Raw genomic sequence first — 13,872 nt, forward strand, 5'->3', positions numbered from 1 at the left:
GTCCAAACACCTAGCGCTATTGGTGCTGTTTCATTGTCTCTCTTGTTCTTTTCAAAGGGTAGAGAAAAGGGCCATCTAAGGTAAACGATTAGAACACAATCTCAAAATGGCTGCCATTTCTTCTCAGTAGAAGTTGCTATACCTTCACTGACTTCTTTAAACGATTTAGAACACCATTCAGTTCATTTTTTTTTTTTTTTTTTCAACCATGCATCTAGTGCACTTCGATAAGATATCTAGTGCACTTTGGATACGATAAATAGAAAGAATAAGGAATGCGAAGTTAGGATGACGGTAGGACTGTTGATGAAAGGAGGCATGTGCGTGTGTGCCCTCAATCACGCGTGCTGTGTCCTGTCGCCCCCTTGCTCGTCCTCCCTTTCTCTATAGGCCTTTGTGGTAAGGCGGTTGTTGGAGTACACTCAGAAGAGTGAGCCCGATCTGCCCTACGGCCTGCTGCTGGTGCTCGGTATGCTGGGCACCGAGCTTCTGCGCTCCTGGTCACTTGCCCTCACCTGGGCACTCAACTACCGCACGGGCACGCGCCTGCGCGGCGCCATCCTCACCATGGCCTTCCACAAGATCCTGCACCTCCGCAGCCTGCGTGAGAAGTCTGTCGGAGAGGTGAGTCGTGAAGAGCGTCCTTCATTTGCAGGCGATCATATCATCTGGGAAGCAGGTGTGTGTGTGTGTGTGTGTGTGTGTGTATATATATATTGCACAAAATTGCTAGTTTATTATGTACACCTACACCCCCAGCTGATCATTTCAACAGGTGATCACATGACCAGTGAAATTCCCAGCATCACTGCAGCATCTGTTACACAAAGAAGAATCTCAATTGCAGACGGGTGACAAATTAAAGGAAAACTAGCGGTTCTGTTATGTAATGGGCCTTTTTTTGGCATGGTTTGAGAGAGGATTTCTATCCTGATAGAAGTGGTGGTCTCTTCCACTGGATGGATTGTTTGTATGTAAATCATATGCTATGGCCTTTAAGTCACTTTAAGCCTTTAAATCACTAAATCTTAATCCAGTTGAGCACTTGTGGGAGACATTGGAGTGACATGTTAGACCACACTCTACTACACCACCACCACCATCAAAAACACCAACTGAAGGAATATGATTTGGAGGAATGGGATCCAGTTCCAGAGCCTTGTAGAATCAACTGCCAAGGCGTATTGATGTTGTTCCGGTTGCTTGTGATGGCCTGACACATTACCAAAACAGTTTAGATTTGTTTTCTCCTTTATTTGGTCACCCGTCTGTAGTTGTAGATGGTCAGTCAGGTTGCCACCCATTTGAAAATCCAGACATCTGTGCAGAAGCCAACATGGCAGGAATAGTAAAATGTTCTACAATATACATATGCATGCACTAATGTTTCCAGCTGATCAACATGTGCTCGAGCGACGGCCAACGCATGTTTGAGGCGGCAGCCATGGGCAGCTTGCTGGCGGGAGGCCCCCTGGTGGCCGTGTTAGGGATGGCCTACAACCTCTCAGTGCTTGGACCCACATCTCTACTAGGCTCTGCGGTATTCATCCTCTTCTACCCTATGATGGTGAGTAGCTCTGCATACAGTCGTTTCCTGAACACCGTTTCATGAGGAGTTTTTTTATTATAATGATTCTGTTCATCCCATTTTTATAGATGTTCAGTTCCAGACTCACTGCCTACTTTAGGAGGAAGGGAGTCGCTGTGACTGACCGGCGTGTTCAAAAAATGAACGAGATCCTGAACTACATCAAGTTCATAAAGATGTACGCCTGGGTGAAGGCTTTTTCCCAAGTTCTGCGAAGTAAGGGTCGTTGTTTTTTTTTTTGGGGGGGGGTTGTAGTGCCTTTCTATCTGTTGTTGGAATTGCAGTTGCATAACACGCTGAATGTAATCTTGCAGGAATAAGAGCTGAAGAACGCCAAATCCTGGAGCGAACAGGGTATTTCCAGAGTATAACTGTTGGCGTGGCTCCCATCGTCGTGGTCATTGCTAGTGTGGCAACTTTCTCCACCCATATGCTGCTAGGTTATGATCTCACTGCTGCTCAGGTAGGTTCTATTAACCCACTATCGTAAATACAAAGACACTGCACTTGTCCTGAGCATTTTATCTGCAGGAATGCTGAACATCTGTCCTCCTCCAGGCATTTACTGTTGTGACCATCTTCAATGCCATGACCTTTGCTCTGAAAGTCACCCCCTTCTCAGTCAAGTCTCTTTCTGAAGCATCTGTTGCGATGGAGCGGTTCAAGGTGAGCATTGTCCTTCCTCTTTTCTCTTCGCCTAGCCGTCATTTCTATCACTTCTTATCACTTGCTCTTTTATCTTTACTTTCTGGCTCAGTTTCAGTTTGGTTTTGGATTTGATGAGTAGAAATACCCATACATGTACACATACACATATAGATTTACATGTATTTATGAAACGATTTGCAAATGTCTACATCTGTGTGATGTTCCAGAGTGTTCTTTTGATGGCTGAGGTTAGGACAATCCGTGAGCAACCACAGAGCGCGCACATATCTGTGGAACTGTGCGGGGCGAGTTTGGCCTGGGAGACGGGCGGGCACAGCGCCCAGCCTACACCACGCGGCACTCCCTACGTTGGACTTAGTCAGAGAGTGGCACGCAAGAAACGATACCGGAAAGAGGACTCCGGCCATTGTGGGATGGTGGACGAGGAACACCATGGACAGCTGTTGACAGATATACCCTTGGGAGCAGAAGACCACACTCTGCCTGTACCCACCGTTAGCCAGCGGCTGCAACGGACCTTGCATTGTATCGACCTCTCCATACAGAAGGTTCAAATGATATCTTACTAAGACCAAATTCCTAGTAGATGCACTTTATGAAGCAGGATATTGATTCATTTCTTAATTGTTGCAAATCTTATACATACATGCATACATTCAATACAACACTGAAGAAGTCCTCACTCAGTCCTTACTCTTAACACAGTAGTTGTAGACTCTTCGAAAAAAGAGTTCTTTGAAGGTCTTTTTATGGGATAATTAAAGGTTCTTGGCTTCCTAAAAGGATTCAGTTTGGAACTCGTTCAGATAGTGAAACACTATGTTCTACGGTTTGACATAATAGAACCTTTATGCGTCCCTCAGAGGGACAGTTAAAGTGTAGCGTCATTTATGGTTTAAGGCAAGGCATCCTGGAGCTCCTCTCTGGTGTATGTGTGTGTGTGTGTGTGTGTGTGTGTGTGTGTGTGTGTGTGTGTGTGTGTCTGTCCTAAACGTGTCTTTATTTTCATCGTGTCATCTGCAGGGAAAGCTCGTGGGTATCTGTGGAAGTGTTGGCAGTGGAAAGACTTCGCTCATCTCTGCCATCCTTGGCCAGGTAACCGCTATTGTCTCTTTTTACCCAGTCATAACCGATGATTTCGTACAGGCTTGATATTAAGATAACAATAAGACAGTCCCAGGACACGGGTAAGACACTGTTCTGTCTATCGATTAGATGACTCTTCTAGAGGGAACGGTGGCGGTTGACGGAAACTTTGCATATGTGGCCCAGCAAGCCTGGATATTTAATGCGACACTGCGTGACAATATCCTGTTCGGGAAGGATTATGAGGAAGAAAGGTGAGTTTTAGTACCAAAGAAGAAAGGCTTCTCTGAAAATTTTTTTAAATACTTTTACTTTTTTTTTTTAAAATACTATACTTTTTTTTAAAAAATACTTTTACTTTTTTTTTTAAAATACTTTTAACGTAGCTGAAAAAATATTAGAAATCCGACTGGACTGCCGTGATGCTGGACAGACTGCTTCTAGAAACCATGACATCTGTATTCTTGTAGTTTCGTGTTATAAGTTGCTTAATTGCTGCACCATCATCTATATGTTAACTGTGGAGAGTAATTAAGACTCGAGACTCGATCTGTAAGCTGTAGCAGAGATGTCATTTTCTAGGTCAGCACCTCTCCATCCCATAATAAGTCCTCTGTTTTTGGTTGCCTTAGGTACCAGGCAGTTCTAAGTGCCTGCTCTCTGAGACTGGACTTGACCTTACTTCCTAACTCTGACCTGACCGAGGTAAGCCGTTAAGACAAATAAACGAATCATCTAAACTTTCAATTTTAAATGTATTAAAGAGCTTCTGTTATTTAAAAAAATAATAATAAATTAATCAACTCCTTCTGACCAATCAGATCCAAGAATTCAACAGCTCTGTGGTATAATAGTATTTTTTTTATGACTGATGAGTATGTTATGAAGAGCAAAGCTTTTCTTTTTCTCTATCACTAGATTGGTGAACGAGGGGCGAATTTAAGCGGTGGTCAGCGGCAGAGGATCAGTCTGGCTCGGGCGCTTTACAGTGACAGGGACATCTACATTCTGGACGACCCCCTCAGTGCTCTAGATGCCCATGTGAGCAACCACATCTTTAACAACGTAATTAAGAAGCAGCTGCGCGGCAAGACCATCATCTTTATCACTCACCAGCTGCAGGTAAGGACTTTATTCAGACTTTTGACTTGAACAGGAGACTGTCGGCTCCTAGGCTTGTTGCTTGGTTTGATCCAGGCTGTCATGATCTACGTAGTCAAAACAAATTTCCATTGAGGTATACTGCACTAGTTTGTGTAAACGAACTAACTTTTTTTTTTTTTCTCAGTTTGACACAATTTAATAAAGATGTTGTGTTTTAATCATACACGGTTATGTTCTTTTGCAAAAGTACTTGGCGGACTGCGATGAAGTGATCTTTATGCGAGAGGGGAGCATCACAGAACAGGGTAGCCATGAAGACCTGATGAATCTGAATGGAGATTACGCAGCCATGTTTAACAACCTGCAGCTGGGAGACACTCATTTTATTGAGGTAAGACCTGCCGACCTTGTTGACATGCCTGAGAGGCAAATCTGTGATTGCAAGAATGATCATAACCCAGATGGAAGAACATGGAAAAGACAGCAGCGGGGAACATATCTTCCCCTCATGGTATTTATATTGTGTGCGTCATACAGTAAAGCAAGGTTATTTACTCTGTTTCCATTTCAGTGAATTTTCTGTTGGATACGTCTGTCTGTCATTGAATTTAATGGCTAACTACACAGAACATTGGCAGCATGTGTACTAACATACCGTATGTACTGTAGGTTCGGTGCTTGCTCTGACGTTACGCTTAATCTATACCACTGAACCTTTGACACGGTTGAAACGTTGTAAGGTGTCATTGTTGTAATACTGTAAGAATTTCTGGAACGTCCTGTTTTACCTACCTTGATCTTGCCATGAAAATAACCATTGACGCTGACATGGCATTAAAAGAACAACAAGTAAATAAACCACTGAATATTTAAGATATTAAAGGTAATCTACCTAGATTAATACGTTTTATTTAAAAACAATTTAGTACAAAATTTACCCAAGAAAATCTCTTCAAATTTAACCTCATTAAAAAAAAAAATTCCAAGACCCTTGACAGTGCATGAATATGACGATCAGAAACACCTCCCATGTCCTCTGACATTTCAGCAGGTTTAACAGTAGCCAAACCTGTCTAACTTACCATAACAATCCGAAACTTTGTTGTTAATAACTACCATTACCCGTGTCATTTAGGTAGTTATGGCAGGTATGGTGTGATCCTCTGATAATTCAAACTTGGTTTTTGACATTACAAAGCGAGTTCATGTCATCTCTGAGAACTATTTAGAAACGGATGACTGGAATGCCTGTAAAAACGCACAATATATGATAATCTTATGATTTTTTTTCATAGTTGCCAAACAAGAATGCTGGAAGTTCTCTGAAGAAACGAGGTGAAAATGCCAAAGCAGGATCTGTGAAGAAGGAGAAACCTCCCAGCAAGGACAATGGTAGGTGCAGCTCTGAAGGTGTGAGTCACTAAAACACGGCACACAAACAGTATCCGTACCAGGAATATTTCAGCTCCATATTTCCTGAAGCCTGAAGCCATTTTGCTGCCAGGATGCTTTTGAATTTAGATCACCAAGAACACTTTCTAAATTTGGGGAAATACATCTGTATCTCAGATTTTTGGTTGTTGTGGTTTTAACTATTAACATTATAATCCTGGGAGATAACACGGAGTACATCACTGATCATTTCCTGTGACTTACTGGCCAAGCTGTTTGAGATTGTAGCTCGCAGCATTCTTGGGAGGAAAAAAAATAGACTCTTGATTATATTTAATTTTCTGAATACAGTACATTTCGTCAACTTTCCAAGCATGCTAGGTGCATTCACTTTGGATGTAACTACATATGATTACATTATTTGTACTGTACAGATACTGTGTTCTGAACATGTACAAATACAGACAAGAATAGGAGAAACACAATCGTGATGATGTTTTTTTTTAACACTAGCCAGAAAGGTGAGAAAGACTTGTCAGAGCCAGAATTAATATCAATGATTGTGCTGGCTTTTCTACTGGTTTTCCAGTATTTTGGAGGGCATTGTGGGCATCATCAATCAATCCATCCATCCATCTGGACTGCATATCTTACACAGGGTCGCAGGGAGCCTGGAGCCCATCCTCGTGGCACAAGGCGGGTGACACCCTGGACTTTGTGCCAAACCATCGCAGGGCACAATAGCATACACATATTCACACACCCGTTCACTCACTAATTTGGAAACGCCAGTCAGCTTTGGACTTGGGGAGGAACGCGGAGTACCCGGGCACGGAAACGTGCACCTGGAGAACAGGTGTGCTCCGCGCACACAGGGTGGAGGCGGGAATCGAACCCTCAACCATGGACGTGCGAGGCGAACGTTCTAACCACTAAGCCACTAATAATTTTGAGCACTACATTGATGGAGATACAGATAGTGGCATTACCTTACACCCCTAATTCACACGTAACACGGTTTGTTTAACATGGAGACGTGTCGTAGACAAATATCTCACAATCTTCTTCTTCCTGCAGGTCCGCTGATGCAAGCCGAAGAGCATGGTAAAGGTTCAGTCCCCTGTGCCGTGTACAGAGTGTATATTCAGGCTCTAGGTGGCGTGCCTGTCTTCCTTTTTATCCTGGCCCTCTTCATCCTCAACATGGGCAGCACTGCTTTCAGTAACTGGTGGCTCAGCTACTGGATCAAGCAGGGCAGTGGGGTAAGAGAACATCACCTGGTGGCATTGTGGGAGGGAGCTGTTTGTGTCTAGTCCCTGAATGATTGTGAATTTTGATGTCATTTTCCTAAAAGCTAATACTCCATAATTCCTGAACCAGTTTTCCTCTTATAGTGTAGTATGAAACGTTTTCTTTCACTTTTCACTCTCACGCTTTCTCCCGATTGGCTGTGGCTCTTGCCAGTCACTGTGTACCTAACCTTCTTTCATGTCTGCAGTCAGGGTGTCATGATGTTTGATCAATCTGAGTTGGTGTGTGTGTTTGTGTGTGCACAAATTTCCAGCCAGTTCCAACCCAACACCCTATATACAGCATACAAATCTGAGTCAGTTTCGCTATTACAAAATGTCAGGGGTGACTCAGAGTCACCAGCCACTTTCTTAGGAACACCAGATTGATCCTGGATAGGACCCCACTTTGCTGTCAGAACAGACCCAATTCTTTGCGGCATGGATTCCACAAGGTGTTGTAAACATTCCTTTGAGATCCTGGTACATTCCCCACACCATTACACCACCAGAAGCAGCCTAAACTATTGACACAAAGCAGGTTAGGTCCGAGGATTAATGGCGCTGATGAAAAAATTCTGGCCCTGTCGTCTGCATGTTACAGCAAACATCTGGATTCATATGTCAAGGTGACAATTCTCTGTCCAGTTTCAGTGAGTCTTTGCCCACTGTAGCTTCTGATTGCTGTTCTTGGCTGACAGGAGTGGAACCTGATGACGTGGTCTTCTGTAGTTGATGTGTTGCGTGTTTTGAGATACTTTTCTGCTCACAACGGTTATAAAGAGTGGTTATTTAAGTTAGCCTTCCTGTCCATTCGACCCAGTCTGGCCATTCTCCTCTGACCTGCCTCATCAACAATGCATTTTCACCCTCAGAACTGCCACTCACTAATTGTATTTTTGGTTTTTAGCACTGTTTTGTGTAAACTCTGGAAACTGTTATGTGTGAAAATCCCAGGAGATCAGCAATTTCTGAAATATTCAAATCGGTCTGTTGGCACCAACAACCATGACACGGTCAAAGTCAATGAGATCACATTTTTCCCCATTCTGATGTTTGATGTGAACATTAACTGAAGCTCTTGTATCTGCATGAATTTATGCAATGTGCTGCTGCCACATGATTGGTTGATTGGTATATAATTGTATGACCCCCCCCCCCCCCCCCCCCTATTTTTTCCCAAAAACTACTATGCACTGTAACTTTATATATTTAGTTAAAACAGTGTAGATCTTTGCCTACTTGTTGGTACAGCTATTGTGAGCAGTGTGTTTGCATCACCATGTGACGGTTTGGATCAATGTAATCTTATTCATTTGTGTGTTTTTCTTGTCAGTTTGTGTATTTTATTGTCTAATTTTGTTAGATTGTACAGCACTTTGGTCAGCAGTGATGTTTTTAAATGTGCTTTACAAATAAAAGTGCCTTGCCTTGCCTTGAAGTAATGCTGCCCAGATACAAAAGCAGGTAGAATGGGAGCTGGGCATGTAAATACTTCATTGGCTATACAAGAGGACATGCAGAAGAAACATTGTCAGGGTTTCAGACTGAGGGAGTTCTCTTCCACTGGATAAGTGATAACGTCATTGGTTTTTACAGGACATGCGATCTGGCCGTGTGCGTGTTAAAGCATGACATCAATATTACATAATGTAATTACCAGTGGGCATAATTAGGCACAGTGCAGAGCCTACATGTGACTCAGTCTTGTCTTGCTACTCCTTTTACATGTGCAGAACACCACTGTGATTGTGGGGAACAGCTCGATGGTGAGTGACAGCATGCGGGACAACCCTCTGATGCGGTACTATGCTGCTATATACACCATGTCCATGGGCATTATGCTCTTACTTAAACTCCTCAGAGGAATCATCTTTGTCAAGGTGAGCTTGTGTTAGGTTAAACGTAGAAAATATATATATATATACGTATATATAGAATGTTTTGCATAGCGTGTCTTTGTCCTGCCTTCTCTGATGACCTGTATTCAATATTTTTGCCAGGTAACGCTGCGTGCCTCCTCTCGGCTTCATGATGATCTCTTCCAGAAGATTCTTCGCAGCCCTATGAAGTTCTTTGACACCACACCCACGGCACGGATCCTCAACCGATTCTCCAAAGACATGGATGAAGGTACGGCCTGATTCAGTTACAAATGCAAGAGAACTGCCCTTTTTCTTCTTTCGTCAATTTGTTCAGAGTAAATTTTATTCCCAGGCCTGCTGGAAAGCCAATGTTGGGTCCTTGAGCCAGACCCTAAAGTCTACTAGTCAGCTCTGTGTTTGGATTGGAAGTCATGTTTTATATAAGAGTCTGGCAATGAATAAATGTCATGCAAAACAGACTTGGTTAAGGGGTAATGTGACTAGAGTAACAGAAAAATTATGAACTGGGTGGTAGTCCCCACAGTTGGGGGTTTGAATCCCGCGTCCGCCCTGTGTGAGCAGAGTTTGTCTGTTCTCCCTGTGTACTCCGGTTTCCGACCCCCAGTCCAAAGACATGCATTGTAGGCCGATCTGTCATTTCCAGATTGTCTATAGTGTGTGAATGTGGGTTTGATTGCGCCCTCCGATGGGTTGGCACCCCATCCAGGGTGTCCCCTGCCGTGTGCCCTGAGTTCCCTGGGATAGGCTCCCGTGTCCCCCGCTACCCTGTGTAGGAAAAGTGATTTGGAAAATGGATGGGTTGTCCCCAGAATGGAGATAAAAACAAAGGTTCCATCCACAACTTGTTTGTTGCAATGGAATTTTTTTAATGCAAATGCTTCAGCTGAACTAGGTTTATGGACTGAAAATCTTTAGCAAACTCTTGCACTCTTGTCATTTAATGCTTTCTGTCTTTTTCTCATCTCAGTGGACACACGTCTGCCGTTCCAGACAGAGATGTTCATCCAGAACGTGATCCTGGTGGTGTTCTGCCTGGGTGTGATCAGCAGTATCTTCCCATGGTTCCTGGTAGCTGTGGGCCCACTGGTGCTCCTCTTCATTTTGTTGCACGCTGTCTCTCGGGTCTTCATACGTGAGCTCAAACGGCTAGACAACGTCACGCAGTCGCCTTTCCTCTCCCACATCGTCTCCAGCATCCAGGGCCTGAGCACAGTGCAGGCCTACGGCAAGGGAGATGAGTTCCTCAGCAGGTAAGGCTCAGTCTGAAACCTCTGAGATATTATCACTCTGTTCTTATATACAGTTAATAGGCTTGAGGTTTACTGGTTCATATGACATAGAGTTGTTCTCTTCAACATATTCTTTATAAGACTCAAGAATAATCAAGGTTGATTTGATTTGATGTTAATACCTAGTGTCTAAAAAGAAAACATCTAAATACTGGGAGCAATATTTAGAGCGATACCTCATTTACAATCCTGCCAGTTATAGTATTTTTAGAACACTGGAAGGGTAGAGCAAACACATGCTTTCCTTGAGACACATGATGTGTTCTTGTGAAATGTTGCTCAAGGCAGCACAGGGCAGCAAAACACACTCAGAAGAACTCGCTATCTGCCCTCTTCTGCATACATGATGCCCATGATAAATCAATCCAATCTCCCACGACCATGTGGAATATTGTGTTATGGTCTGATGAGACCAAAGTTGAACCATAACACCATCAACACGGTGAGGCATGGAGGAGGCGGCAGTATCATACTCTTGGGCTGTTTTTCTTCAGCTGGAACTGGGGCTTTAATCGGTGTGGAGGGAATAATGAATAGCTCCAAATGCCAGGCACAAAACCGTAAGGCTTCTGCTAATGGCTTTACCAAAACAAGTTCAAGGTTTTGGAATGGCCCAGCCAGAGTCCAGACCTGGATCCAATCAAAAATCTGTGGGGTGACCAGAAGAGGGCTGTGCAGAGGAATTGGCCAGCCAATCTGACGGAGATAGAAATCGCTTTGTGCACAGGGATGTTCATTCCAGTGAAGCGAAATTGTAATTCTACCGCATACAAGAACATCCTATACAATTGTGCACCTCCAACATTGTGGCATCAGTTTGGGGAAGAACCATATACTGTATGAGTGTGATGGTCAAATGTACACAAGCTTTTGTCTCTCTACTGTAGATGATCAGGTGAAGGTTAAGGGGCTGACAAAAGGATCAACAGTTGCTTGGGATTTAAAATAATGCCTGTTTGATCAGGGGTAACAGCCACCTCACAGCTCAAAGGTCCTCAGTTTGAGTCTGAGCTGTGTGGCGTTTCATTATTTCCTCTAAGGTTCTCCAGTTTCCTCCCCTGTCCAAAAACATGCTAGTTAGGTGGATCGACTACTCTAAATTGTCCCTAGGTGTGAATGTGTGTGTGTGTGTGTGGCTCCCTGTCGTGGACTGGTGCCCAGTCCATGTTGTATTCGTGCTACAAGTCAAGTGTTCTAAGGATAGGTTCTGAACCCATTGTCCGATTACTGAATATGAATGATTAAATATCTGATCACTAGTGCAGAACCTTATCCACACTGATTGATTCCATTTCTTCTCCGTTGCTTTTCCTCAGGTATCGGGAGCTGCTGGATCAGAACCAAGCTCCGTTTTACCTGTTCAGCTGTGCAATGCGCTGGCTCGCTGTGCGTCTGGATGTGATCAGTGTCGCACTTATCAGCATCACAGCACTGATGATTGTCCTCATGCATGGGCAGATCCCCCCTGCATACGCAGGCCTGGCAATATCTTACGCTGTTCAGGTGAGTGCGAAAAGCAAGGAATGTGATTAAGTCTATAGACGTTTATGGATTTGGATAAACGTGTTCTAGATCGGATGGGTTTGGTTAGAGTGCTTATTTTGTTTCTTTATTCTGTAGTATTATAGCACTTTTATAGTACAGTAGACTGCCATGGGTTTCATTTGGTTCAGGCAATCTAAAAATAAAAAAATTAACCCATCATTAGTCCCAAAGAGCAGCACATGCATAATTATTGTGTCTGTCTCCCTTAGCTGACCGGTCTGTTCCAGTTCACCGTCCGCCTTGCCTCCGAGACAGAAGCTCGCTTCACCTCAGTAGAGAGAATCCACCACTACATTAAGGTATTAAACAGAGTTTTGCTTAGTTATAACACACTCCTCATTCATGACTAGTACAGTATTTCCATGTTCACTAATCTGTAATCAGTATTTGTTCCCTGCCATGACTCCATGTTCTCTTCAGACCTGCTAACCTTCATGCATTTTGTGTAGGAACTCTGCATTTTAACGTTGTGGTACACCGGTGCGCGTTATCACTCAAACATATGCCAAAAGAGCAGTCCTTTTTTTTTTTCCATCCAATAAAAATTGACCGATGAATCTGGTCTTTCAAACAGTTTTGATGGGGTGTGTTAAACTCTGATATTAACTGACCCCATGGAAACCCCGCCCCCTTACCCCATCTCGCATTAGTAATGTCCGGCCGGTGCTCTCGTCTCAACTCCGTTTTCACACTTGAAACAGACAACGACGCGACACGTTCACGGTCACATCTGTCAAGATCATTAATACGAATCATACCAGAGAGCTGTTCTCAAATCAGTAAATCGAATCACAGGTTTATATTAATGCACTTGTTATCGTGTCTAGAGTTCTATATGACATCAGGTAACTACATATACTTGTCTAATTTCAGCCGACATCACGTTTCAGCTACGTTTTAGTTTTCAAATAGGCCAATAGTGTTGACCTTTTTTTTTTTTTTTTTTTACCTAAATGAACCAACGATTAAATAGGCCTACAATGAAGGGTCAATACCATGTTGTTGTTTTTTTTTTTTTACTAATAATTTTAATGATAGAAATTCCTGGTGAATCATCTCATTCCATTACAACTTCATCATTCCGTTTACATACTGTACATACCATCTTAAAACTACAAATCCACAAGTCTTGTTCAAACCCGATAATCATTTCTCGTCCCTTGCTTCTCCAGTCTTTGTCACTGGAGGCTCCTGCGCGAGTGAAGAACAAAGCCCCTCCTTCAGACTGGCCACAGGAGGGAGAGATCGTGTTCGACAACGTTGAAATGAAATACAGAGAGGACCTTCCTGTAGTATTGAAGAAACTGTCCTGCACAATCCGGCCTAAGGAGAAGGTTGGCATCGTGGGCCGAACAGGTTCAGGTTAGTGCTCGTTATCAGACCACAGATCCACGACATACTGAGATTTACATGTAAGTGCTTAGCCTTTAAATCCTCTCCAGTCTTATTTCAAATTGTATTGTCATGATTTGATCCGTTTTGATATCATACTCGTACATATAAAAGTTGAAGTCATTTTGACCCGAGCAAAAGAAATTTCAACAACGGCTTCAAACCTCTTAATGGAGTACAAAGTTTACTATGTAATCACGGCAAAATCTTGACAAACACAAACCCCACACTCACGTGAGCTCTTATTCTTTCTCTGTCTCAGGGAAGTCCTCCTTAGGCGTGGTTCTCTTCCGGCTGGTGGAGCCGTGCGGTGGAAGCATTAAGATCGATGGTATTAATATCTGCGACATCGGCCTTGCTGATTTACGCAGCAAGCTCTCCATCATTCCGCAGGAACCCGTGCTTTTCGGTGGGACTGTCAGGTCTGTGCTCACTTTTCTCTTCTGCCAGGGATCTATTTCAAGTCTTTGAACAATTTCAAATCCTTCATTTTCTAATTATACCACAGCGCTGTTGAATTCTGGAATCTGATCGGTCAGAAGGTGTAAATTTTTATCTTTTTGTTCATATTAATGCGCTCCTTCTAATATTGTTTCTGTAGTAACCTGTCATTCACAGGGACTTGTACTGTA

The 13,872-nt window shown here is 43.2% G+C and overlaps 1 protein-coding gene across 1 annotated transcript in view; it reads left to right on the forward strand.

Annotated features, from left to right (window-relative positions):
* abcc5 (ATP-binding cassette, sub-family C (CFTR/MRP), member 5) overlaps positions 1-13,872 on the forward strand; it is a 34,270-nt gene that overhangs the window by 15,747 nt on the left and 4,651 nt on the right. Inside the window, exons 6-25 of the mRNA XM_017465785.3 lie at positions 391-624; positions 1,394-1,567; positions 1,657-1,804; positions 1,903-2,051; positions 2,147-2,254; positions 2,464-2,805; positions 3,281-3,352; positions 3,473-3,597; positions 3,976-4,048; positions 4,262-4,465; positions 4,695-4,838; positions 5,743-5,839; positions 6,917-7,101; positions 8,865-9,011; positions 9,132-9,261; positions 9,982-10,264; positions 11,620-11,806; positions 12,058-12,147; positions 13,021-13,210; positions 13,503-13,662. Of these exons, the coding sequence (XP_017321274.3) occupies positions 391-624; positions 1,394-1,567; positions 1,657-1,804; positions 1,903-2,051; positions 2,147-2,254; positions 2,464-2,805; positions 3,281-3,352; positions 3,473-3,597; positions 3,976-4,048; positions 4,262-4,465; positions 4,695-4,838; positions 5,743-5,839; positions 6,917-7,101; positions 8,865-9,011; positions 9,132-9,261; positions 9,982-10,264; positions 11,620-11,806; positions 12,058-12,147; positions 13,021-13,210; positions 13,503-13,662 (3,242 nt within the window). The remainder of the gene's footprint in view (positions 1-390; positions 625-1,393; positions 1,568-1,656; positions 1,805-1,902; positions 2,052-2,146; positions 2,255-2,463; positions 2,806-3,280; positions 3,353-3,472; positions 3,598-3,975; positions 4,049-4,261; positions 4,466-4,694; positions 4,839-5,742; positions 5,840-6,916; positions 7,102-8,864; positions 9,012-9,131; positions 9,262-9,981; positions 10,265-11,619; positions 11,807-12,057; positions 12,148-13,020; positions 13,211-13,502; positions 13,663-13,872) is intronic.

The sequence above is a fragment of the Ictalurus punctatus genome, chromosome 4, assembly GCF_001660625.3.
Source record: "Ictalurus punctatus breed USDA103 chromosome 4, Coco_2.0, whole genome shotgun sequence".
Lineage (NCBI taxonomy): Eukaryota > Metazoa > Chordata > Actinopteri > Siluriformes > Ictaluridae > Ictalurus > Ictalurus punctatus.